This window comes from Cimex lectularius, unplaced genomic scaffold, assembly GCF_000648675.2.
Source record: "Cimex lectularius strain Harlan isolate CLEC.00 unplaced genomic scaffold, Clec_2.1 scaffold108, whole genome shotgun sequence".
Taxonomy (NCBI): Eukaryota; Metazoa; Arthropoda; class Insecta; order Hemiptera; family Cimicidae; genus Cimex; species Cimex lectularius.
The window spans coordinates 1,115,824-1,142,001 of NW_019392680.1; the positions used below are offsets into that span (position 1 = coordinate 1,115,824).

At 35.0% G+C, this 26,178-nt stretch overlaps 2 protein-coding genes and 1 pseudogene across 5 annotated transcripts in view; 2 read left to right on the forward strand and 1 right to left on the reverse strand.

Moving 5' to 3' along the window:
• Positions 1-204: 204 nt before the first annotated feature.
• Positions 205-2,660, forward strand: LOC106668064 (annotated as a pseudogene).
• A 1,212-nt stretch (positions 2,661-3,872) lies between these two features.
• LOC106668062 (carbohydrate sulfotransferase 11) lies at positions 3,873-13,533 on the reverse strand. Of its 2 annotated transcripts, XM_024225617.1 has the most exons (7): positions 13,432-13,447; positions 11,255-11,315; positions 8,177-8,374; positions 5,819-5,970; positions 5,590-5,761; positions 5,147-5,412; positions 3,873-4,290 (listed from the first exon to the last, which is right to left on the reverse strand). In XM_024225617.1, the coding sequence occupies exons 2-7, from the start codon at positions 11,285-11,287 to the stop codon at positions 3,948-3,950; spliced, it is 1,164 nt and encodes a 387-aa protein (XP_024081385.1). In that variant the 5' UTR covers positions 11,288-11,315; positions 13,432-13,447; the 3' UTR covers positions 3,873-3,947. The 2 variants fall into 2 exon arrangements, with proteins under 2 accessions (XP_024081385.1, XP_014251969.1); XM_014396483.2 differs by lacking the exon at positions 11,255-11,315 and having other exon boundaries at positions 8,177-8,364; positions 13,432-13,533.
• A 4,308-nt stretch (positions 13,534-17,841) lies between these two features.
• The window catches only part of LOC106668036 (TOG array regulator of axonemal microtubules protein 1-like), a 58,379-nt gene continuing 50,042 nt past the window's right edge, over positions 17,842-26,178 (forward strand). For all 3 annotated transcript variants that reach the window (XM_024225607.1, XM_024225608.1, XM_024225609.1), the window contains exon 1: positions 17,842-19,293. In XM_024225607.1, coding sequence (XP_024081375.1) covers positions 17,857-19,293 — 1,437 coding nt within the window. In that variant the 5' untranslated portion in view covers positions 17,842-17,856. The remainder of the gene's footprint in view (positions 19,294-26,178) is intronic.

The window sequence follows — 26,178 nt, forward strand, 5'->3', positions numbered from 1 at the left end:
TACAATGGGGTATAAACGGATACGGTACAATACGTATAATATGGTAAAATACGGTACAATACAATATAATATCATATAATATAAATTTTGTGATATATATGTCATTATACTGTGATGACGAAACAACAAAACTGTTTGTTGGAATTGTTGATAGGGTCGTCATGGCAACTGGAGCGTTGTTTTTAAACAATTCCCCCTACCCAAAAGTTGACCTAGTGTCCTGAGGACATGATTTGCCATTTTGATTTAGTGTTTTCATTTCCCTATTTAAATCTCCTAGGCGAAGTAGTAGGGATGATGATGAAACTTCACTTTCCAGCTGTAGGACAGCTGATAAGGTTTCAAGGACTGAATATCCTTCGAGTAAATACATCGGCTCCGTCTTCGGTCGTCAGTCGTGAGCCTCCTTCCAACTGTAAAGGGTCCCAACAGTCAAGTATTTGCTGGCAGATTGTTTTCTGAGAAAATGCTGAGAAATTTTCGTGCTGTCATCCTCGGAGCCCCCGGCTCGGGAAAAGGTACCATCTCGTCAAGGATCGTCCGTAAGTTTGAAATGAAACATATATCGAGCGGTGATCTGCTTAGAAATAATATAATGAATAAAACCCCTTTGGGCCTGGACGTCAAAAAGTACATGGATAAGGGCCAACTGGTGCCAGACGAGGTTATGATCGACCTTGTCCTAGAAGAAATAGGAAAGAATCAGGACACGAGCTGGCTCCTGGACGGTTTCCCCAGAACGAAACCCCAGGCGCAGACCTTATTGGTGAAATCTCCAATCGATGCAGCTATCAACCTGATTGTACCATTTGATGTAATCATCGACAGAATTCAAAAGCGCTGGGTCCACCTGCCCAGCGGACGGGTGTACAACACAGATTTCAATCCTCCGAAAACCCCCGGGGTGGATGATATCACTGGTGAGAAACTGCAACAGAGAGATGACGACAATCCGGTCTCTGTACAGAAACGCCTTGAAATCTATGCTAAGACTTTCGGACCTCTCTTAGACTTTTACAGAGAAGAAGGTATACTGGAAGAGTTCTCCGGTAACACTTCTGATGAAATATGGCCTATGGTGTACAAATACTTACACCACCATCTTACACCAATTACTCAAGACCTTAAAGTTTAATCAGATCCATTTTAACATGAGAGCACTATGAAAACAATCGCCAGCAAATATTCATTATTATTCAGATTGCGAGATGAACTGAGTTTCAGTTCAACAACGATGACTGTAAGTATTTAGATGAGTATTTCATAGATAGATAATAGATAAATAAGAATGGTTTTGGATATGAATGTTATACTATTATTACAGTTATTTAGACATATATTGCAAATGTTAGCATTTAAGTGTGATATGATGAAATATGTCGCTAAACTTATTCACTAGTCAGGAATTCAGTAAAGTATCATGACAGTGCTGCTCAAAAATGTATTAATATATCAAAAATTAATTTTCTATATTGGCACTCAAATAGTTGTATATTGAGAGAGAAAATTTCTCCTTGGTTATTTTATATATTTATATCATCTTATTATTTTTCCTATGACTATGTATCATACATGATAAACTTCGAGACCTCACAAGATGTTAATTCATAGCTTTTACTGTCCTTCATAGGATAAAATATTGTCCTACATTTAAAAATTAATAAAGCTTCCCATTTGTCATTTTATATTATATTGTACAGCAACATTGTTTCATTATGAAATTCGGTCTGCATGTTGAAACTATATCGTTGCGAATCATCCTGGTTTGCTTATTCTTGTTGATTTTGTCTGCTTTCACCAACTTTATTAATGATCAGCTAAATCGCTTCTGACATAAATGCTATGCTAAGATAATTCACGATCAAGTTTCAAACTGTGTCAACAGGGTTTCTTTCAAGTTTGTGAAAAAAGAAAAGACAAAAAATATACTCTTGTGATGGCCATGACAAAAGTAAATTTACTTTTATCTACAACGCTTTAAAAATAAGTCCGATTGTACCGAAGGACAAGTGAAGGATGGGAAATAAAAGTAAAATGTGTTTTAACTGACAATATATCATTCCGTAATAGTGCACTTATTGTTTTAATACTAAATCAAAGGACAACTTTACTGCACAATACTTAATTTATAATAAATCAAAAATAACCAAGGAGAGGTTTAAATAGTTCAATATTTTTATACAATTAATAATATTTTATATATTTAAACAATAAACTTTTAAGTCAAATGAAAATGATAGGTAAACAGTAGTCAACGTTGTATTACTGAAAGTTAGATTTGAACATCTGCATCTTTGTGTCTCACTAATCTCTAGTCTTTTTATCTTTAGCAAACATATTTCAATATAATGCAGTGATAATAGCGCCAAAAATAAATATTTATATTTTGATATAATTCAGTATTTTGGATTATAATTAGCCTATAGAAACACCAACTATATGAACTGAAACTCAGAAAGTATTATAAATTATTTTCCAAAGAATTTTTGATCGTCTATCAATCAAACAATAAGGTATAAAGTATTTGATGTATATAGTAATAAAAAATTAATTACAGACATTGCCTTGCATACACATCAGTGTAAAATTGTATCAAAAAAAGAAAATCTCATTTTTATTTCCTATTTATTTGTGTATTTTTAAAATTAATTAAATTTTTATCCTTATTTATTTTACAGAAACAAATAATTATATATTTTTTATTTATATCAGAATAATCTCTCTTTCAATCTCAAATTTATGTTTGTAACTTATTTTTGTACTTTGTATTTAAAGGAAAATTCTTCTCTCCTGCTCTCTCCCTCTCTGTTAGTTGAAAAGGCAACAAAATGAAACAGTCATAAATGTGTCAAAGCCCAGCTATCATTGTACAAAAAATATAAAAAAAATAAGGTCAAACCTGCCCTTGAAAATATATAACAATAGAATAATATCATTTTTGTATATCATAAATACAATTGTAAAAAAAACAACAAAAGCAGGTTTGATTTTTATACTAATTTATGTATGATTATATTATTTCTGTTCAAAAACTAACATATTTTCGCTGTTTTTTCTTTTCCTTGACCAGATTTCTTTTAAGCTTTCTAGGAAATGTATTTTCCATTTTATGTATTATCATAACTTACCAAATAATTGTATTATATACATTCTAAAAAAAATTATTTATGACAATATTGAGTATGATGTGGTCTAATGTTCATACATTTTTCTCATATACCTGATTGAAATAGAGTACCAATTATAACATTTTTAAAATGTAAATGTATTTAATGTAGTTTTAACTAAAGTAAAAGATTATTTATAAAAAGCGTATATTGTGATCTGACATGCCTTATATTTCATGTATTATTAAGTATATAAAATGAAACAATATCCTAACAATGAAACAAAGCTTGTGTATCTCTAAGCAAGGATTGTGTATCTCAAATTATTTGCTATCACAGATAATCTATCAAACGTTATATTTTTTATATTATATTGTAATTATATATTATATTGTATTTAATAAATTATATTTAAAACTTTCTTTTTGTTAGTAGGTGCTTCTAAAAGCTATTTTAAAACCTTCTCGTTTAAAAATTTTACTAACTTTTTCCTATAATTCACCAATGTATGGTGAGCGCCATGAAAAAAACTTCATTGCTTTCAAAAAAAGCTTCTCATTGGAATGTCGCATTGGCGGGGATATCAGCGGGTTCACTTTTGCAATTCATGTCGAGAGACGTAGAAATCCTTCAACCTGATGATGAGCTAAGGGCTCGAAATTCGGATTGTTGTAAAACAACTTACTGTTAGTAGGAACTATCTTTTTAAAAAAAAAGGATTGAACACTGCACTCACTCCATCATTCACCATTTCTAAAACTCAAGTTGCTTTGTTTAAGTTTTATTTTTATATCAGGTACAGTGACAATTTAAAAAAATACAGGGCAATTATCACACTAATTATGACTTTGCATATAAATAATATTTATCCGGTGAATAATCAAACATTTCAAAATCTAATTCGAACTTCTTGTACAGTTCTTTTATTTGTTTTCGGGTCAGCTGTGAGAAATACAATTTTGTAATATGTTCTTTGGAAACTTCCAAAGGAGATGTCTTGTGGATCCAGGATGGCTTGATTTTATCGCCTAACTGAGCATCCTTTATTACAAACATTTGGTCCCGTTCCATCGTCTCGACCTTATTAATATAATCGTACTCAACAAGGCAAGGAGTGCAGAACATGTTGTATGGAATCCAATGATCATCAGCATAATTCAGTAAATCAGTATTGATTAAATACCTGTAACAATAATTATTTTTAGTAAACATACTGTCAGGTTGGTGGTAATAGTAAATACATGTTGATCAGTTTAATATATGCTGATTGCTGTTGGGTTTAATATGGCTTTTTTCATTAAATTAACCCTTTTTATCTTCAAATTAAAATTTTTTAATTTCAAATTAACCTTTTCTTTAGATAAAATAAAATAATAAAAACTTACAAACCATGTGGAAATTAATTACAATTGAAGTTAAAACCAAAAGTAATACATAATTAAATATAAAAGCATTATTCTCAATTAATTTCACTAATTGTGTGGTCCGCTTGACCAATTAGTATATTACAATTAATTAAGGTTTTTAGTTGAGATAAAAAAGTCAATGGCACGAGTGGGATTCGAACCCACGATCTTCGGCTTGATACGCCGATGCTCTACTAAAAAATGGCAAAAAGGAGGGAAAATTCAAAAGGTGCGGTTGAGATGGGAAGTTGGTGTCCGAGTGGATCGAGGTCATGATAGCTCAAGTGGAAGAGCATCGGTGTATCAAGCCGAAGATCGTGGGTTCGAATCCCGCTCGTGCCATTGACTTTTTTTATCTCAACTAAAAACCTTAATTAATTGTAAATTCTCAATTAAGTCGAGACTACTTTTTTCCATGTTTTTCATGTCCTACAGTTTTTCTAACTGAAATCAGGGTTATTGGAAGAATTAATTATTGAAGCTTAAAGTATTGTTGGTATAGTTAGTCAAATAAGAATCACAAGCTACAGAGAAGAGTTGACAAAACAAAATTTAGAAACACATAAATGCTGTTACTTTAGTGAAAGTTGGTACTTAGATTTTGTATGCCTTTTTTTATAGGTTATTTAATACCTTACAAACTCCTCGAATGTTGGCTCTATTCCTGTTGGTTTGGGGTGCTTTGGGTTTAAATAATAAGACCCCGGTTTTAAAATGGCTACCATTTTATCCCCTCCTTTTCTGTACTTCTGTACAATTTTTGCTCCATACTTTCTGTAAAAGTGATGCGTACCATGCTCCCTCCCAATGTTTATGTTCTCTAACTTGTCTCGGTATGCAGAGAGTAAACGATCAAAAGGATGACGAACCATCATCAATTTTTTTGTGTTTGGAAGCACCTAAAACAAATAAAGTATAACAATTAGTGAGTTAAACTGTACCAAGAGGATTCCTGAAAAATTAATATAATTTTATTAATAAATAATTTATGATTTCTTTTACTTGTCAGATTAAACATTATTTAATGAAATATACAAGCTGCTCTCTTGATATTACAAAACAAAATTGATTATTACCACTACTGCCTGGTCATATTCTAATTCAGGGTATATCCTCCTTGCAATTGTTGATAATTGCTCTTTGCTGTTTTTTATTCCAGTTTCAGATTCTCCTCCTAGTATACAAAGGTTAAATAGCCATGTAGATGACCCTGCTTTATAGACAGGACAAATGGAAAGATTGTCATGCCTAAAATTGTTATAATATGTATTAATTTAAAGGCAATTTTAGCTAGTGATCACATACATATTATAATAAAACACTGAATACTGTGGTGCTGGTGGGTATTTAAATGACTTATTTTCAGAAGATGCATTTTGATAAAGACCTATGTTGTACTTGGTGCAAACATCTTTAATTCGTTTCAACCTATGGGCATTGTCAAGACTGGCAACATCCTGAAAATATATTTCAATAAATAGTACAAAGTTCTGTGTTATACATATCAGAATTATATTTCTCACGGCAAGCAATGAGAATCACCTACTTCACTATTGTGCAGTTGGAGGTGAGACCTCACTCTTGTCCGCCCTGCCAACCAAAGTAAGGCTCCTTGGCTATAGACATTTCAACCCAATACATGCAGTTTATAAACATAGACCTCACAATTTCATTCATTTTTAAATGCATTTCAATGTTGATGGAGTACTCAATATCCTGCCATCAGCACCACACACACACATACCAATAAATACCTCCATTTAACACAAAAGTTATTTATAATATGCAGTAGACGACCTGTTCCCTAGTGGGAAAAAAGTTTCATTCATTCATTTCATTTTTGTCTAGTTGGTATTGCCTTTTCTTAGGATTTTTCTAATATTTTTTTTCTCCTCCTAAGTTAGGCTCCAAGGTCTGTCAATAGCTAGGTCAATTTCAGCCCCAAATGCATTAGTTTTTACATCTAAACACATCTCACTCACTCTTAAATACATTCTGTCCTATTTACTCGCCATTCACTCAATTAGGGTCACTCAATATTCCTCAAACACTATTAACACATATTATCCATATCTAACTAATCCAGTTGAAAGTCTATTGAGTACTCAATATTCCACATTTGTCCCATTCACACTAATAAATACATTCATTCCCAATTCTCAATTTACATAAAGAAACACAAGATGAGATATCTATAAAGCTCTATTCCTTCCAAAAATCTGAACAGGGGATCCAAAAATATTCAGTGTAGTACAGTAAAAATTGTTTAAATGAACACCGGTTGTAAAAACATCGATTATAAGAACGAAATTTCTAGTTCCCAGTCACCTTTAATACAACTTAATGTATAAAATATCTGGTTGTAAGAACATCGTTAGTAAGAACATATAGCTTTTAATGACCTAAAGTTATTGTATTTCTGAGAAAACAAATCTTTTGTAAGAACTTCATGAGAAAATAACAGCACACATCAGAAAACAAACACTTCAAAACTGGGCTCAAGATTTGCTCATTGAAAACAGTTTGCTTCAAGGATATGAAGATGTAGTCTTGAGTCTTGCTACCCATGGAATCATCACAGAAGAAGAAATTGTTTCACGGGTCAAAGCAGAAGAAAATGATCTAGAAGAAGACAATGCCATAACAGATTATTTAATCGAATTTTCGTGCTCCACTTTGAAGGAAATGTTCTCAGCTATAACTGTGGTAAATAAATTTTTAACATATAATGACAATTTTGCAGAGGAATCTTTGAAAATGACAGTGAAAGAAGAAGAAACACCATTACAGAAAATGCTTTTTACATTCATAAAAAAAATAAACAAACCAATATTACAGACTGTTTTTCAGTTTTGCTGTAAATAAAACTTTTTTAATAAACCTTTTGGGTTTTATCCTAAAAACCAAAAAAAGAAAAATAAAAAGGGCCTGAAAATTTTAGTTCCAAACTTGTTACTAAATGGGATTGCTAATTTCAACCCCTTAAAAGTAGTTCCAGAGGAATGACTGAAAGAGCCTTCAACTTTCAAAAAATTGATCAACAATTAAACAAAAAATTGATTACCGGATATAGCAACTATCGGGCTTAAGAACCAAGTTCAGACGGTCCCTTGGATGTTCTTATAAACGATTTTTACTGTGCTCAAACACGATTTTCGTTCAAGTTATTGTTAGAAATGATAAAGGATGGAGTGAGTGTGGTGTTCAATCCTTTTAAAAAGATAGTTCCTACTCACAGTAAGTTGTTTTGCAACGATCTGGATTACGAGCCTTTTAGCTCATCATCAGGTTGAAGGACTTCTACAACCTGATGATGAGCTAAAAGGCTCGAAATCCGGATCGTTGCAAAACAACTTACTGTGAGTAGGAACTATCTTTTTAAAAGGATCGAATTTATTGTTGTTAAGGATACTTTTATAAAATAGTTCTTCTTTCCATACGTCTATATCCACAAATAAAAGAAAGAAGGACTATTTGATTGCATTCTATATAATCGTTTTCTTTTTAAACTTTTGGAAGACATATAAACGCTATACCAATTGTCACCTTAGCAATTAGTATAAATTATTAATATAATTAAAGAGCTAGTGAAAGTTGGCGTGAATGTCGTGGGTTTAACTTGATGAAATCGTGACCAATTGTCGGAATACACTGCTGGCTTACTTCTAGAGTTTGATGATGTTCATGTCTGGCTGTTGAAGTGTTACGAGTCAAGACGATGGGCTCCGGCTTGAAATCTGTCAACTTTTTGTGCATGAAGAGGCCTGTCAGCAACAGCCAGCAAATAAACAGAGATACGGCTAGGGCCAACCTTTTGTATAAATAGGGCCTACATATTGGTGACATCGTTTCTGAAAAAAACTGTTACTCATATAATAATTGCATTTTCCGACTTTTACGCTTTCCCACATGCTGTGTCCAAGATTTATGTTTCTTTCAACTTTTCTTTATGTTAATACAACTCCAACAAAAACAGGCCGACCTGTTTTGATTAATCGAAAATATTATATTTGGTTGGCCGGAAAATAATGCAGATTTATGGTTACAAAATAAAAACAATTAAATAAATCATTTTAAACATTTTTTATTAATTAAAATAACCTCCATCACTCCCAACACACTTTCCCCAACGTGATGGCAACTTCTCTATACCCTTTGAATAGAATTTTGTCTTTACATAGCAAATGTTTATTTATTTTTTACGAGGGTTCGCAACATCAGAGGTCATATATACCCTCGGGGTGCTGGTGTTTTTGAAAAAAAAGCCCATTTGTAGTATGTCGGGTTCGAATCCAGCGGCCCTGTATTCGAACCCGGGACCTTTTCCTTACAGTGATGAGCGCCGTGTCAACGCCTAAACCGTTGCGGCCACCGATGCCCCAACAAATATTGTAAACGCATTTTCAAGTGTCTTTGGATCAATAGATTTTTTGTTGTCAAGGTGTCTGAAAAAATGGTAGTCGGTAGGCGAGAGCTCTGAGGATGAGGCAGAACCTCATAACGAAAATCCTACAGTTTTCGTGTACACATTGTCGTGTAGCAGAATCGGCCTTTTCCGTTTCACCAAAGATGGCTTCACTAATGTCAATTTCTGATGCATTGCTTCAATTTGAAAGCATACATTTCGGCATTGATTATTTCGCCAGGATTCAAGAAGCTATAGTAAATCATCCCAAATGAAGCCCATCAAAGAGTCACTATCAACTTTTCTGACAAGCGGTGGGCATTGGAAAGTGTGGTGCTGCTTCTCTTTTATCGAGCCACCGTTCAGAAAGTATGCGTTAATGTAGGGAATCCATTTTTCACCACAAGTGAAAATTTTATCCATAAAAGGTTCGTTTCTGTTTCGACAAAGAGTGCTGCGCAAATCTCACAACGATGGTTTTTTGGCGGTCGTTTAATGCTTGAGGAACACAATTTTCGAGTTTGGTAGTCAGAGACGGTCGATTTGCTAACTGAAAGTTTCTCTGCAAGGTCTCGAACAGTTGTTCGGGGATTTTCATCAACCAAAGCTCGCAGAACATCATCATCTAGGGAAAAAAATCCTTCCACGACCTTCTTTGTCTTCAAGGCTAAAGTATCCCTCTCAAAATTTTTTAAACCATCTCTCATGGTTTAAACCAACCCATTCTCATTCAAACTGTCATCGCCCCAGACTTCATTAATGCTTCCGGTTTAGGCACCGTTCCGGCCGAATTTAAGCTCGTAAAACGAAATTACGCGAAAATCACGGGTTGACATCTTTGAAAAGTGTGGTGATTAGTGACCGTTTATCGATGATTATTCAGAAATCGTGAGATGTGGTCTGGTGAGATGTAGGTTTCAGAAAAACATTTCCTTTATCGTGTCAACGTTTCGATCTTTATTGAGATCATCTTCAGGGCTCAAAATATTTGTTTTCTGCGTAATTGTGCCATTGTGCTTGCGTGTCGTATTGAGAGTGCCCTGAATTACGCAGAAAACAAATATTTGAGCCCTGAAGATGATCTCAATAAAGATCGAAACGTGGCACGATAAAGAAAATGTTTTTCTGAAACCTACATCTCACCAGACCGCATCTCACAATTTCTGAATAATCTTTGAAAAGACAAATAAATAATAATAAATACTACTGAACAAACATTTTTGTTTGGAAGGGCATTAAAAAGTGTTGACATTCGTACAAAAGGAATCTACCAAACGTAAACATTTTATTACATAGAGGGTTAATTGAAAGAAAACATGACAAATCTGCATTAGTTTCCGGACAACTCAATACAATATACTCGAACAGATTCGGCAAATTTTGTCACTGGTTTTGAAGCGTTTAGGCATCAGTGGTTGGTCTGTGTGATATTTTGTCAGTCTGTCCCTTTTAGATGTCAAACACCATAATTACAAGTGGCGAAATAGCGAAACACGACAAAACAGCAGATTTCTGAGATGAACTATTTACAAATAGAAAATGATTTTGTTCCACCTTGTCAGAAGTTAGAACTTATTACATGTGACTACCATTTGTAAGTATGTCGGGTTAGAATGCAGGGCCGCTGGATTCGAACCCGGGACCTTTACTTTACAGTGATGAGCGCCGTGACAACGCCTAAACCGCTGCGGCCACCGACGCCCCCTACAAGTATGTTACCATAGTTATTAAAATAAACCATTTTTAATAAGCAACATTAAATGTAAATTTAATTTCTGATGAAATTAATTTGAAATCTGGCAGCTAACTCGAGTCGGTTATTCTTGCCAAAGTTATAATCAGTATGCTTTGGTTCTTTCGTGTGAGTCGTCGAGGGATTATTTTATCAAAACATTGAATTGATCGTACAAATTAAATTTTTTTAAAAATAGAATAACCTCGTAGATAATAGTTTGAGATCGAATTGAAAAATGAAAGTAAAACCAAATCAAGTAGTAAAAAGAGATTACGATTTATCGGGTTGAGGTATAAACCTGTAGTTTTATCTGCCACCGAATTGTGGTTTGCTAATTTTCGTTTCCAGTGTCACCAACTTCTTTGGTTTGACTGTCTATCATTTAAAGTCCTCGAACATTATAATATTTTAATCCTGAATTAAAGAGATATGACTGTTGTATACAATTATATTATAGAATTTTTTTCACCCTGTCATGGCAGTTCAATTCAATTTTAGTGTAAATTTAAATTGCTGTTATATTTTAGTTTAAACTTTCTGTGAGAATTATTGTTTGTTGGTGTCGTTTATAACTAAGAAAATGTAAAGGAAATGTACGTACATAACACAACTCAGCAGACGGACTCCAGTCCATGCTCAGGTTTATTCAATGATTATCGATACTGTGTAAAAGAATAAAATAAAATATTTTAAAAATCTCCGATAATTAGTCTTTAAAAAAGGTTTTGTAAAAAATATTTTGAGAAGGACAGACAGATCGGAATATCCGAAGATGAAGAGTTCAGACTTCAACAGATCTCACAATTTCTGTTTGCTTGGGTCACCCAGAGTCCTTTTGATCCCATCAACCAAGTCGTTCGAGAGATTTTTAAAAATTCATTTTTCATACTTTCCATGGTAGTGAAAGTACACTCAATGTATAGCTAGATCCTAGTCTTAATTATGTATAAGCGATCCAACAGAGTAAGGAATTGTTGTTTTATTAGTTGGTCGATAGGACTGATGTTAAACCTTCGCAGAATATGCCTTGGAGTAGTTCATTGATTATTTTTCTTCAAGTATCGTTTTAAACTACATGATCCAATAAAGGGTGAGAAATATTGAGCTTTTCTTTCATAACCGCCGCAAGGTGAGTGCGGTCTGACAACTTGATTCATCGTTTTTTCTCAACATAATAGGGTAAGATTATGCAAATCACTGAATAAGTATAGCATGTACAAAATTTAACGTCTGTTCATTTGTGTTTGTATTAAAGAACGATTGTTTTGTATATGAAATATACTCCTATACATATTTGAGAAGGAAAAAAAATTATTTGAGATTTACAGTAGGGACATGTTTGATGACCTCCGATCTCCATGGTTTCGCATGTCTTTTTGGGTCTGTCCCTGGGGTTTTACACTAAAGCCGATCTGAGCTCAAATCGCCAGTATATAACAGCGCAAAGATTTGTGAAATCAGTGAAAGTTTGTTTTTGTTGTTGTTGAAAGACAGTAGATATCAGATTACCAATTAATTCAATCCATGTTAATAGTCCAGATTTGCCGCCTTCCGACTAAAAATACGATTTAATATCAAATAAAAACGTAATTGATATAGATTTAGTTACCACCATCAATTGTTAATTCTAAATGTGAACTTGGACCACAACCCACATCTATAATGTATAATTCGAAAAACGGGAGATGCGGTCTGGTGTGAGGTACGTTTCAGAAAAACATTTCCTTTATCGTGCCAACGTTTCGATCTTTATTGAGATCATCTTCAGGGCTCAAAGTATTTGTTTTCTGCGTAATTCAGGGCACTCTCAATACGACACGCAAGCACAATGGCATCATTACGCAGAAAACAAATACTTTGAGCCCTGAAGATGATCTCAATAAAGATCGAAACGTTGGCACGATAAAGGAAATATTTTTCTGAAACCTACATCACACCAGACCGCATCTCACGATTTTCGAATAATTATTGACTAACGGTCACTAATCACACACATTTCTATAATGTATAGTAGAATGATGTATAGTGATTTTTATGTAATATACAAAAAGAACATTATGAGTGAATATCATAGAAGTTGGGTCAATCAACCAGTGGGGTTGTTGCTTAGTTATAATTAAGATAGATAAAAAATAAACAATTGATCTTTTGTTAAACAGAAAAAATTAGAAATCAATCAAACCAATCATTAATCAGTTTTTGTTTTATAAAGAAATGTTATAATTTTTCCCGTTCATTACACGATATAGAAAGCAAGAAAAGTAATATTAGATAATAAAGGGAATTATTATATAAATAGAACAATAGAGCCAAAGAGGACTGAATATAAGCACCAATACGAAGGTAAAAATAGAAAGTAAAACCATTGTGAACATTCTAAAAGTTAAAGTTTTGAATGAACACCTATCGATAATTCCATGCAGTCCTACAATAATTAAAAATTATAAATTCTTCTAGAGTACTCTTGCCAAAGAACATAAAGTAACATAAATCCTCTGACTCATCCCTAAAATACAATTTAGGTCATACCTGGCTTTGAATTAATTAGGAATTATTACTAGTTCTATAAATAAGCCATCACCTCGTTCATATAACATTATATTTTGTAACGCTGAAATGTGTCAGAATTAATGGTGCATAGAGCGTGAACGTGAATGCAATTATGTATTAAGGCGGTGTCGATAAGTCACAAGTCGCAACTATACTACAAACAATTTTTCTAAGACGCCGTCAATTAAAAAGTCCGGAAATATTAATGGTTTAGAATCGAGCACTCACCTCAGGTGTCTGTGATCATTGTTGAGTAAAAACTGAGGTGGAGTTGCCTCTTGTTCTGAACTGGAAGGCCTTGGAAATGAAGAGGTGGGAGTTTATTTTCAATTTCAAGTTCTAAACCGTATGCGGGTTATAGTGATAGAGCATAAACGATGTTACCGAATCTCGTATTAGCTCAGTTTGGAATTTGATTTTTAATATAGACCAAACAATTATATTTTATGCTTAAACAATAGTAATAATAATAAAAAAGTGTTGCTCTTTTTAATAATTTTTTGATTGGCTAGAAAGAAATTAGAGAGCAACTTACAAAACAAAAACTACACGTTTTATTAAAAATAAATAAAATAAAAATAGTGTTAGTAAAAAATCCGCCTCATAGAAGTAAAACTTCATACCGTCTTGGAATAATAATAGATTTATCTGTGGCGGATGAGATGGATACCGTTCATTCAATAGTATTTGTTTATCGTTTATACAATATGATTATTAGTTGAAACAATCAAACTCCCAGACGGATACGCTAGGATAACAGTTAAAAGTGTGAGTCCAGGGGTAGGATGGGACCACGATGTCTCTACCTGTCGTAAGAGCCGACTAAAAACGCTTCTTCACTTTTGCCCCAGTGAGGAAGAGTGCCCTCCCACGTTTTCTTTTATCCTTCCTTCTCATCTCTCCTTTGCCTTATCCTTCGCCCCCTCCAATTTGTCTCCCAAACTGGCCGTAGGTATAAAAAGCTAAAGGAAGGAAAAACCCAACAATGGAAAATAAAAATGAGATTAACCTTATGGTGCAGGGTGGAAGGTCCCAGCACCGGCGGCATACAGGGGTGCGCGAGCAGGCGCCGGGGCGTTGTCATCTGACTGAAATGTCACGAGAGTTGAACACTTGGTTCTCGGGACACAAAAGGCTTCAAGTATTCCAAAATTTGTCTGCTTAGTCCGTGATGGAGACTCTCTAACTTTTGAGCTCACGACAACGGTGCGAACGGTGACACCACCGTTAGTGTAGAAAACACCGCGAAAAGGGGCATTACACTGGAGGACGAGTGGAAACTCGCGCCTACCAAGGGGGAAAGAGCGGTAGCCCGCTCCCTAAAGGGCGAGATGGCATATGGTTCTGCATCCCCAATGTCACCAGTAGAGAAGCATACCTAAAAGACACTCACTTGCGTCAATTGTGGCGGTTGTCACACGGCCAGATCCACCATCTGTCCTGGACTCACAAAAACGACATCTGGGGCAGAGGCCTCGTCCGATATACCTTCGGACAGCTCAGTCTGGAAACAGACGTAGACATAAATGTTGACCCAGATCTAAGCCACGAAAAAACCCAGCAAAGTGAATAATGGAGTCCATTCTACAATGGAACTGGAGAGGAAGGAATAAATGACACATCTTGTAGTTCCTTATCAGGAACATGTGTCAATGGCCATCTACTTCAAGAGACCCGTATCCGATCGGGGGCCCAACTCGAATTGAAATGGTATAAAAACTTCACAAGGAAGATGCAGCCGGATCCCGGAGAAAGGGCACACGGAGGAGTAACCATTTTTACAAGAGATAACGTAAAGGCACGTGAAGTGACATTACAGACAAATATTCAGGTGGTTGCAGCTAGAATAGCAACAGCGGTACATATCACTCTCTGCTCCATCTATCTGCCTCCCGACTGATCATGGCAGGTAGTGAGGTTTCTGCCCTTTTCGATCAGCCCTAGCGATTATTTTTTTGGGAGATTTTAACGCCTAAAACCTCTGTGGGGTTGGGTACACTGATTCTAGGCTCCTACACATTTACATTTGAGTAACGGTAATCTAAGCTCAATAGACCTTTCGATAGTGTCACCGTCCCCAAATTGGCTCCATTAGAAGACCCCCCACTTGAGTGATCATTTTTCTAATACTGTGGAGGAGTTCCGATAAATGGGATCTGAAGCGTGCCGACTGGGAGCTCTTCCTCGCGCCACTGTGGACACAGGAACTAACGGGGAACGTCAATGAGGATCTCAATCGCATTAAGAAAGAGATCGCGCCGCAAGCGAGTCAATCCACAAAACCTGTGGAACTGCTTACAGACTCCTGATACCAATAAATCCTGAAGTCGATCCGTGCATTCCGACGCTTCAGAAGGCACCCGATAGAGGTACTGCGAAAATGTCAACAAATCAGTCTACAAGGTAAACTCGCGGTGTTTTAGAAAACAGGAGACTCCAGCCAGGGTGGGGTCCGCACAATCCGGGGATTACGTTCAAGAGAACGGTATCCCTTAGGGATTTGTGATGTGCGTTCCACTATTCTGGTGGCGATGAATGGAATCGCCAATTCACAACAATGTTCACAGAGGAATATTATGAGGAAAATTCAGCGACCCACCAAACAATTCTAAGCCGTATATATTACATCCTAAGAAGGTTCATAGTATTGGTAGGAGGTGCTATATTAACTATTGTAAACTTCTTTCGCCCAACCAACCGCTCATAAAAACAAATCCTTCAACTACCCTAAAACAACACACCTGCACCATTTGCGACTACCATGTTGAGAAAAAGCACGTATCAAGGCACTGCAAACAGTTTACAGTCTCATGAAAAATCAGTGGAAAATAGGTGTATAAATCAGAGGGTATTGAGTATTAATATTATTGAATATTAATTGTAATATTCTAATAGTATTCTCTGTGCAATAGAGCAACTTTCTATAATAGTCTCGTGGATTAGGGTTGTGGTCAACAAAAAGTGCATTTGTACCAACGCCGAGCTTTCGACGATATATTTCATCTTCTTCAGGGTAAATGAATTGTTGGTAAATGTTAATAAACAAATGTTGGCGAGGTAATGTAACTTAATTAATTTCTGTTTTAACTATATTGGCAACAAAGGGTTGATAAGAATGCTATGAAGTGAGAGAGGACGAAAGAGAGAGAGAGGGTGACAGTCAGAGAGCGACAGAGAGAGAGAGAGAGAGAGAGAGAGAGAGAGAGAGAGTGAGATGGGCCCCAATAAGGGTTGGAGCGATTTATGAAATGAGCTGTGAGTTGGGTTTGTAAGACGATATATCCTTTATCTTGGAAGTGATAAAAGGAGCCAAATTGTGGTACAAAAGGGTGCACGTAATATTAAGTACGGCGCAAAGCGGTTTGAACGCAACAAGGTTTTAAGAAATTCCCAAACATGGGTTTCATCCCGAGTTGATTCGGAATTAGAAATAGCATATCCATCTATATTTATCCATATATTTTGTATATTCTTTTATCTCACTCACTCACTTACTTTTTTCTTTATTCCATTCAACCATATTTAATCATTGTTTGCGGCGACGAAAATGTATAGTTGTGAGATCTGGACAGCGATAATTTTATGATTGTAATAAAAGCTCTCGTTTTACCGGTGTCGTAAAGAACAGTTTTATGGCACTAATGACAATTATTGTGGTTGAGATGGGAAGTTAGTGGCCGAGTGGATCGAAGCCTCGATAGCTCAAGTGGTAGAGCAGCGGCGAATCATGCCGAAGATCGTGGGTTCGAATCCTGCTCGTGACACTGACTTTTTTATCTCAACTAAAAACCTTAATTAATTGAAAGATATTAATTGGTCAAGCGGACCACGAAAACCAGTGAACCAATGACAATTTCCGGTGTGGGCACAACTACATCGTTATTGTGTTTTTTTGGAAACATGTGACATTTTCAAATATGCTATAAAATAACATTTGTATGATGTGTGATGAACATAGTATGATTTATTCGTATATGTTTAATATAACGAGTTGCCCGATATTACAGCAAAATCAAGTCAGGGATCAATTGATGCTTAGTCCGTATGTAATCAAGGCAGAGAGATCATCCTAATTTTCTCACTATTATTGCTATCTAAATAAACACTTCCTAAAATTCCCACCAACGTCTCTAAAGTTTCGGTCGTCGTATGTTTGTTGCATTAAATTCAGGTAAATCTAATATGTAGGTAATAATATTTCTTAACTACATTCATTGAACCAATGTGTTTTTGCGTCCTAATTTCCTGATTTAAAAAACTGTTGCATATATTTAATTTTGGCTTTAAGCTTTAATATTAATTAAACTGAGTACGTAAGTATAGCATATATTCATGGTGTAATAATACATTATATGTATATAATTACAATTATTTTAATTTGTATCAGATGCAAAACCCTTTTGTTTTATTGCGAAGAGGCTAAATATATGATAATAACAATCGTGTTAAAAAGTTACGTGACGAACGATTTTGCAAAAAAGGGGAGCAAATCTATCAAGAAAACCACCTCGCTCAGTTAAAAACCTGGTCTATGCAAATGGAGAATTCGTAACTATGTAAGTGTGTCAGGTAGAGGAAAGTGGGGGCGGGTCGATAGTCGGAGAAGGTGGTTTCAGTCAGATGGTAGCAAGAAGCGTGGAATGTTCGGGGGCAATGGATGTGAAGGCACATCACCTGACGGAGAGTGCCAAAGCGGAAAGGCGAACGACCGTCTCGACACCTCTCCGGCAGCGACCGTCGACGGGGAAGTTGCTGGAGCTGACTCCTCTCTGGGAAGCTGTTTTAAGATATAATCGTTTCCCCCAGAACGTGGACAAGACCCACGTGTTCACCGAGCTGGCCGTTCGCCTCAACGACCCGGAATGGGAAGTGCGCCAGCATGCACTGCGGGTCCTCGCAGATATTGTGCCCGTCATAGGGAAAGGTACAAGCGCTGAAGATCTAGACGCTCTCATGGTGCCCGTCGTCCTTAGCGACGTCACCCACAACTTGGGCCATCCGGCTCCCGCCGTTAGGACTAGCGCGCAGTATGTTCTTCTGGCCTACTTGAAATCGACTTCCGACCCCGAATTTGTCCTGCGATCGGTCGTTAGTGCCGGCCTCGAATCGCCGGCAGCTTCCGGAGGTCTGTCGACGACTGTGATTCACGTACTTCCGAACCTGTTGGATCAGACAGTGTCCCTCTCCCACCAGAGTCTCGTACACCTCGTTACAGCTGTATCGAAAAAGTTGACCCAAATGAACTACCAGAGGCAAGCGGTGGAGACTTTAAACAAAATTAGAAGTCACGTCGGGGAAACTCGTTTTGATCATTTCCTAGAAAGTTACTATCCCCAGGTCAAAAGAGATTTGGACGTGCTTTGTCAAGTATATCAAGTTGAACCTAGTATCAGAGATTCCGGAATAGACTTACAAAGTCCAACAACTGCGATTCAGGAAGAATATTGGAGCGAGTCAAGTATTTCCCCTACGCAGAAAATCGAAGATGTGAAACCGGAGGGCTACGACGGGGCAGAGAGCGATCAGGACTCCGAAGAAGAGAAAATGCAGGAGGAGAAAGAAAACAATAACAAAAATGAAATAAAACCTGTTAGTAATTCCGTCCCGATTCCAATTTTAGAAAATGACGGCTCTTCACCAAAAATCCAAACTCCTAAGGCCGAAGACGAAGAGAAGAAAACGCCTAGGAGAGTAAGATTCGGGGGAGAAGTGGTCAAGCTGCGAACTCCTGACAGTGACATAACCGTCGAAGTTGCAGAAGGATCAATTGCAAGTCCAACAAACGAAGCCCAAAACGATCTAGAGCCTTCCTTCGAAATTATACAGCAAAACAACGAGAAAAGAATTCGCTCGAGCCACATACCCATCCCTATCGCTCCGGTGGCTGGACGACCCAGACCGAGGTACTACGAACAACCTAAACCACCACCACCTTCGACAATTCCGAATTACGACGGTGGAGATTCTTTAACTAGCTCTTCCGAAGGTGAACAATACAAAACGAGAGACTTCTTTCAACTTCAGCAAGATGAAGAAATGATGAATTTGAGTTTTTTACCGCCAGACCTTTTGCAACTTTTAATTAAAAAGGTAACAAATGCTGAAATAATTATGTATTTTTAGACGAACATCAAATTATTTTAGCACTTTGATTTTTTTTTTCATTTTTATTGGACTTTTTGTTTGAATTATGTTATATAAAAGAGGCAGTATTATAAAACATCACAATGTTTTAACAAAGACAAAAAAGACCTGACACTCGTAAAATGCTGTTTATTTCAAACTATATGTGTGTATTTTATAGTTATATTAATTAAAACGTACTTATTTTAACGAAAACCAAACTAAACGAAATGAGAAATTCATGTTTTAATAAATATTATTTAATTGTGATGATTTAATAGAAAATGGGAAATAATTTAGTAACTGGATAAATTGTTAGTTAAATTTTAATATATCACTAAATGATTTTCCGTATTTTGGTCAATTTTATTTCAAACCATCATATTTAAATAATTTTTATTAAAACACACCAATTTCTGTTCTCATTTAAGTTGGTTTACATTGAAATAAAAATGTTATATTTAATATTAAGATAAAAAATACATTTCGTGTGAAATTAACAGATAATATGAGTTTCCAGTGTATTTAAGTCCACCCATCTCGCAGTTGTATTAAAATAGCGGAAAACTATTAAATCATGTTTTGAAAAAGTCTTTTTATGATAATTAAAAATAATTGATAAGATTAATCATTAAAAAATAATTATAACGGTTGAGTAAGGTTGTTCGATTATTTAAACAAATCTTGTAAAATTAGAGTTATAACAAGTCTTCAAAAGTCATACTTACACATTAAAGATGGTAAAATAATGAAACATAACAAAATATCATTCCAGTTTGAACTAGAACAGTTTGAATTAGAACTGACAATACCACAAATATGTTACCATAATTATTAAAATTATTTTATTTTTTCTTTAAAAGTCTTAATTTGGTTGAATATATAATATGTATATTTCAGTAATTATTTTGTTATATAAAGGCAAACATTAGGTCATAGATAATTGACGCATGGATAATTGATTTCATAATAAACAGCGTGAATGTCGAAGTATGCATGGGTGTGGCTGTGTCGGAATATCAAGTACCCACAGGCCCACCAAATTAGTATAGATGTTATATATTTGTAGTATGAGGAGAGGGACGGGTCATTGGCATTTCGTTGGTACTATACTTCCGAAGTGTAGTGGCTTGTCCAGAATGAATGTATTTATTAGCGTGAGAGGTGATGCGTGAAAGGACGTGGCTGTCGAGGAATATCGAGTACTCCACAGGCCCATCAAACAATTTAGATTAGGATAGGTTAGTGTGTGAGTGGAACTTGTAAATACAGTTTGAACGTATTTATTAGTGTGAAAGACAGGAGGCCGCAAGATCACGATAATCTTCCGACCTCCAATTTAGTTGTAGTATAGGTTAGCAAATTAGTATGAATGTGAATTATGAAAATGTGTAAATATTATATCTATGTATTTTAATTTATCACGTGTGGGAGGGTAACAACAAACAAGATAACGAATCCCCTATTAGGTGAATTAGGTGAATCGGAAGGCAACAGTTGTTTAGTTGAGGCATAAGAAGAATCAGAAAAGAATATACACATAAGATAGATAAGAAAATGCGAGAAGGTTTATATGAGAGGCGCCGGCTATGACACAGGTAGTTAGCCGGCAAAAAAAAAAAAAAAAAAAAAACAACAAAAAAAACATTAATTTATACAATTATACCTTGCTTAAACATATTCCTCATAAACGCATACTTCTTATACCCACAGTCGTGTATACACTGTTACAGCCCCGCTTGTAATACAACTTGATTTGTATATATTTGTATATATTAATCAAAGTTTCACGTTTTTTAACGTTTAATAATTGAATCTTAGTCTAAAAGAGTTTAAAAAAATGGAAAATGAAAAAAAAAGATGGTTAGATAAAATTTGTTTTAATTTTGTTTTAGCTGTTTAGTTCCTCAGTATCGCGTATTTCCTCCTGTTGCCTTAATTATAACTCGAAGACGCTTAATGATACTTTCTACCAGGCTGGAAATGTCTCTTTGCTTGAGGTTAGCCCTTTCTTCACGAAGGGTCCTTTCAAGATCGTGGTTTGTATTAGGAAATGATGGACGTGCTCTTATTTGTCTTTTGAGGTTATCCCATAAATTTTCGATGGGTTCAAGTCGGGAACGGGCTGGCCGGCTGTGACCCGGATGTTATGGCGTTGAAAGTACGTTTGTACTATGCGAGCGACATGTGGACGGATGGATCATGGGATGGGACATGATGTTCCCAAATTTCATCCACATTCGAGTGGCCGTCAAAGACCCTCGACAAAAAACAACCAACTCTGAGCGACTCTCCATTGAAATTCCCGCCCACACCATCACTGAGTTGAAAAGGTTGGTTCTGGGAAAAATCTCTGGCTTCATACCTTTCATTTCGCCTTCTCCAAACTCTTTCACGCCCAGTTGGTGATCGTAGAGCAAATCAACACTCATCTGTAAAAAGTACAGCAGACCAATCGTCAAAACAATGGCTGTGTTCTCAAGAAATGCGAGCCGCGAAACTCTATTGTCCTGGACAATTCTGGTCCCCATACGGGGCAAAAGCCATCAGCCCATACTGATTTACTCTTCGTGAAGCAGTACGTTCAAAAATTTAGACACCTTGAACTTCTTGTAGCTGATGAATCGTTTGAACAACAGTAAGATGCCGGTTTCTCAAAATTCTCAAAGTAAAAAAAAAAGGTCATCCTGTCGTTCTGTTACCCTAGGGCGTTCAATGGTAGGACCCAGTTTCCACGAATGTCTAACGGCGGCTCGCATACGCCATCAGGTAATAGCCCCATACCTGATGGAACGTCCATCATCAATAAGTGCCACACCACGCGCAACATCCTCAGCACTAAATGGCATTTTTAAGTTTAAAAATTGAAATTAAGAAAACAAAGATGACAACTAAACATTTATTTTTTCAGAATTCAAATGAGATTGAATAAATATTTTAAATTCCGTTCAAAGAAAACATTGAAAAATCATAAAAAAATAAATTACCATTAGTGTTTTGGATTAAGGATTAAGTGTATTTTAGTTAATACTCCCAATTTAAAACATAGAAGAAACAAATATTTATTGGTAAAAACAATGAGACAAATTAAAGGCAGAATTTTCTTTTTTCGAGAAAATGAAAAAATCAATTGGGTGGAATTTTTTTGTCAGTGCAGATTATCCATTTGTAAGTAAAGCTAAAGTACACTAAGTTTTCCCAATTCTATATAATTGTGTATATACGTGAGTATTATTTCCCCATTTAAGGTCACACTCCCAAACAATTTTCTCCTTATTTCGTTAAGCTTAGAACAAACACATAAAAATTGGTTTATGTATTATTTTCTAGGGAAGAAGACCGAGTTTAACAACTTGACGTCTACTCCCTTGAAACATCATATCTTAAATGAACACAAATTACTATCTTTCATTACAAATTCTAATTCCATGTGCAGCATTGCTTGTTATTTCTGGCATTTTCTATACAATTTTTGTGGTAGGTACTTAACGTAGCTTGAATTATTATTAAAGTTTTTTTTTTCAGAAAAAATATAAAGTCAAAAACTACTGAAAATATTACCATAATTATTAAAATAAACAATTAGTAATAACAAGCCAAAAACGACTTTGTGATAAAGCGTATATATTTATTAATTAGTTATAATCACAGATATTAATTATCCAATTTAAAACTTCTTTAAAAAAACTTCAATTTTCATAATAAATTATAATTTTAGTTTTTTTTATAGTTTTGTCATGATTGCTAAAAAAGAAGGAAAAGGTACACGATATTGAAGGTGAATTTAACGTTTGTAAATTCATTCCCTGGCTAAAACTTAAATGCATTTATATAAATGTGAACATATTTTGCAAGAATCTGCAGTCCAAATCTCTCGCTAAGTGAATTGTATATTTACATTTGATTTTAATATAAAATTTTGCCCCAAAGTAAATAATATGAATTCAAAGCTGAACTTGGATTTTTAGGTTTCGTTGTATAAAATTTATTAATATTACTTATTAAAAAGTACAAAAGCGTGCTGGCCAATATAACCCAGTTCTTGGGTCGGCGTGTATGAAAGAGGTATTGATTAAAGTCGGATAACTGAAGCAGTTTGCATGACACGAACGTGTTTCTTAACCTTATCCTGGGGTGGAGGGGTTAAACAGCAAGGAACTGCAAGGTCGGGTGGATGGCCGAAGACCGTCCTCGCTCTAAACGGTAAATGTTTCAATTGTGGACAAAATAGAAGAAGAATATCATAACTATCGACTTAATAATGCTAATTAAAAAACAGAGAATAGTGTTGACTCGACTGCGAATAGTCCACACCAGACTGGCGCTTGGGCAACTCCTAATTAACAAAAGGTTACAGAGATATTCCCTGTGTGGAGCACAAGTATCAGTTAAATAAATAACTGATACATTGCGAACAATTTGCGACGTACAGAACAAAGTTTGGCCTTTATTCGAGTCTCAAAGAGGTACTAAAACTCTGCAGTAATGGCAGCAAAAAGTTGACTGATTACATGAAACGAATAAATGCATATAGTCGCATTTCAAGCTTTCCCACACGTGGTTTTACTGAAATGGAACATTCCTATAAATTCTTTATGAATATTTGAATGAAATTTATTAGCGTGAGTATTGAATTGTGTGTGGCTTCTGGCAGGTATATTCCACCCAACAAGGTTAGGATTTTTCTGTAAGTGTTTTGTGTTCCTGAATGAATGTATTTAGTAGCGTGAACGTTTGAGTATCAGGTTAGGTGTTTGTATAGTAAAAAGGGGTAAGGACAGAATAATACCCCAGTGGATTATTGATGGATTAGTGATCCCCAATTTTTAGCGGTACAAATGGTATGCAAAGTTATAATCAGTATGGCTGTACTTATTAGCGTGAAAGAAGGCAGGCCTTCAGTGGAGTATCGAGTACCCCGAAGCCGTCAAACTAAGTTTAATCTTAGTCTGAATGCGTGAGTATGCATCAGTTTTAGAGACTTTTCATCACGTGGAAGAGCTAAATACGAGTAGAAATTAAGTACCAGAAGTTCAATCAGAAAGATTCCCAGGCCTCCTACTGGAGAGCCAATTTTTCCATTGTAAAACAAAAAATAGTAATAATAATAAAATAGCGAGATTATATATATATATATATATACAAGCAATATTGGTTATCCAGTGAGTCTAGTGAACGTTTTCTTTTAAGCGTTTTAAAGCGTAAAAGTGGTTGTACAGTCGAAATCTGCAGATGGGTGCTAAAAATTCCTTGGTCCTTTGATGTTTTTGAACCACCGTTTAAAAGGTTTTGTTGATTAAACGTTAGCATATACTGTTTAAATTTAACAAAAACATGTAGGATGTGGAAAAAAGTGAATTTATACGATGCAAAAAAATATTTTTTTATATTCACTCAGAGTATTTCTACTCACTCAAAGTATTTTTTTGTATTGTATAAATGCACTTTTTTCCACATCCTACACGTTTTTGTTAAATTTAAACAATGTTTGTAAATCCCAGGGCCTGAAGATGATCTCAATAAAGATCGAAACGTTGGTTCGATAAAGAAAATGTACTTTAAAGCTACATCACACCAGATCGCATCTCACGATTTCATAATTCAATAATAATCGACTAACGGTCACTAATCATCACACACGTTAGCATATACTTTCCGTTTTTGTATATTCGCTATTTTGTGTGTGCTCCTTGAATTTATATGAGCCTGGTTGTGTTCCCTAAATCCCACACTACATGTGCTCATCAACCACGAGAAAAAGAATTTAAATTTGTACCCTGTAAGTTTTCTATTAAAATCTCACACTCTATAATTCGACCTTTCACCAGCCGATATTAACTGCACTGAGGAACGGGTACCGATTTCGAGAATTTACCATAAATGAGCTAGGTTTACTGCAGTTAATTCTTATTTGAAGGGGCAAACGGTCACGCGATTTCGACTTAGGCTAATCGTTCGTAAAAAGGGAAATGCAGTCCGCTGACCTCATCTCTTACTCATACTGTTTTCCTGTAGGGCAGACTTATAAACCATGTTCATTTTACTGTATGTATATATATATATATATATATATATATATATATATATATGTATGTATGTATGTATGTATGTATGTATGTATGTATGTATGTATGTATGTATGTGCATATACTGTTATATATATACATATATATATAACAGTATATATATGTATATATAACAGTATATATGTATGTGTATATACTATATATACTGTTATATANAAATATATATATTATGACATGAACGTGACTGTTATCGTTGTGCAAAGTTTATTTGTACATATTTACTTTTAAGATGGGAGGCCGAATTAATTAAAAAATATTTAAATCAATTTTAAAGGAAAGCTAATTGACCTTTGTGTTTGTGAAGTAATTCATTCATTGATCGAGAATAACTATTAGTTAAAAAAGTGATTTTTATATCTGACACCTTTCCCTATTTAAGAATTTATTACAACAATACTGTACACCACTGATAAATGTAATGTAATTTCTACTTATATAGCATGATTATAATCGTTAAGGTCTAAGAGTGAAAAATTGTGACACCAAATGATATTTTTACCCGGTATTGACACCCCTCAAAAGAATCAATCGCTTGTGACTTATCTGTTACATGTTAGATATATTTATCGATCATGTTGATTGAAAATTATCAGTTCATTTTATTGAGTAAAGAATAATTATTTTTATTTGTGTTAATGATAAGATAATTACCATATTTTGATTAACAATTAATTTAAGCCAATTTAAAAATAAATTATTAAATTAAGCTAAGTCGCACGACAATGTTCTGTTTTAATTTTTCAAACTTTGAAAAATTAATTCAAAA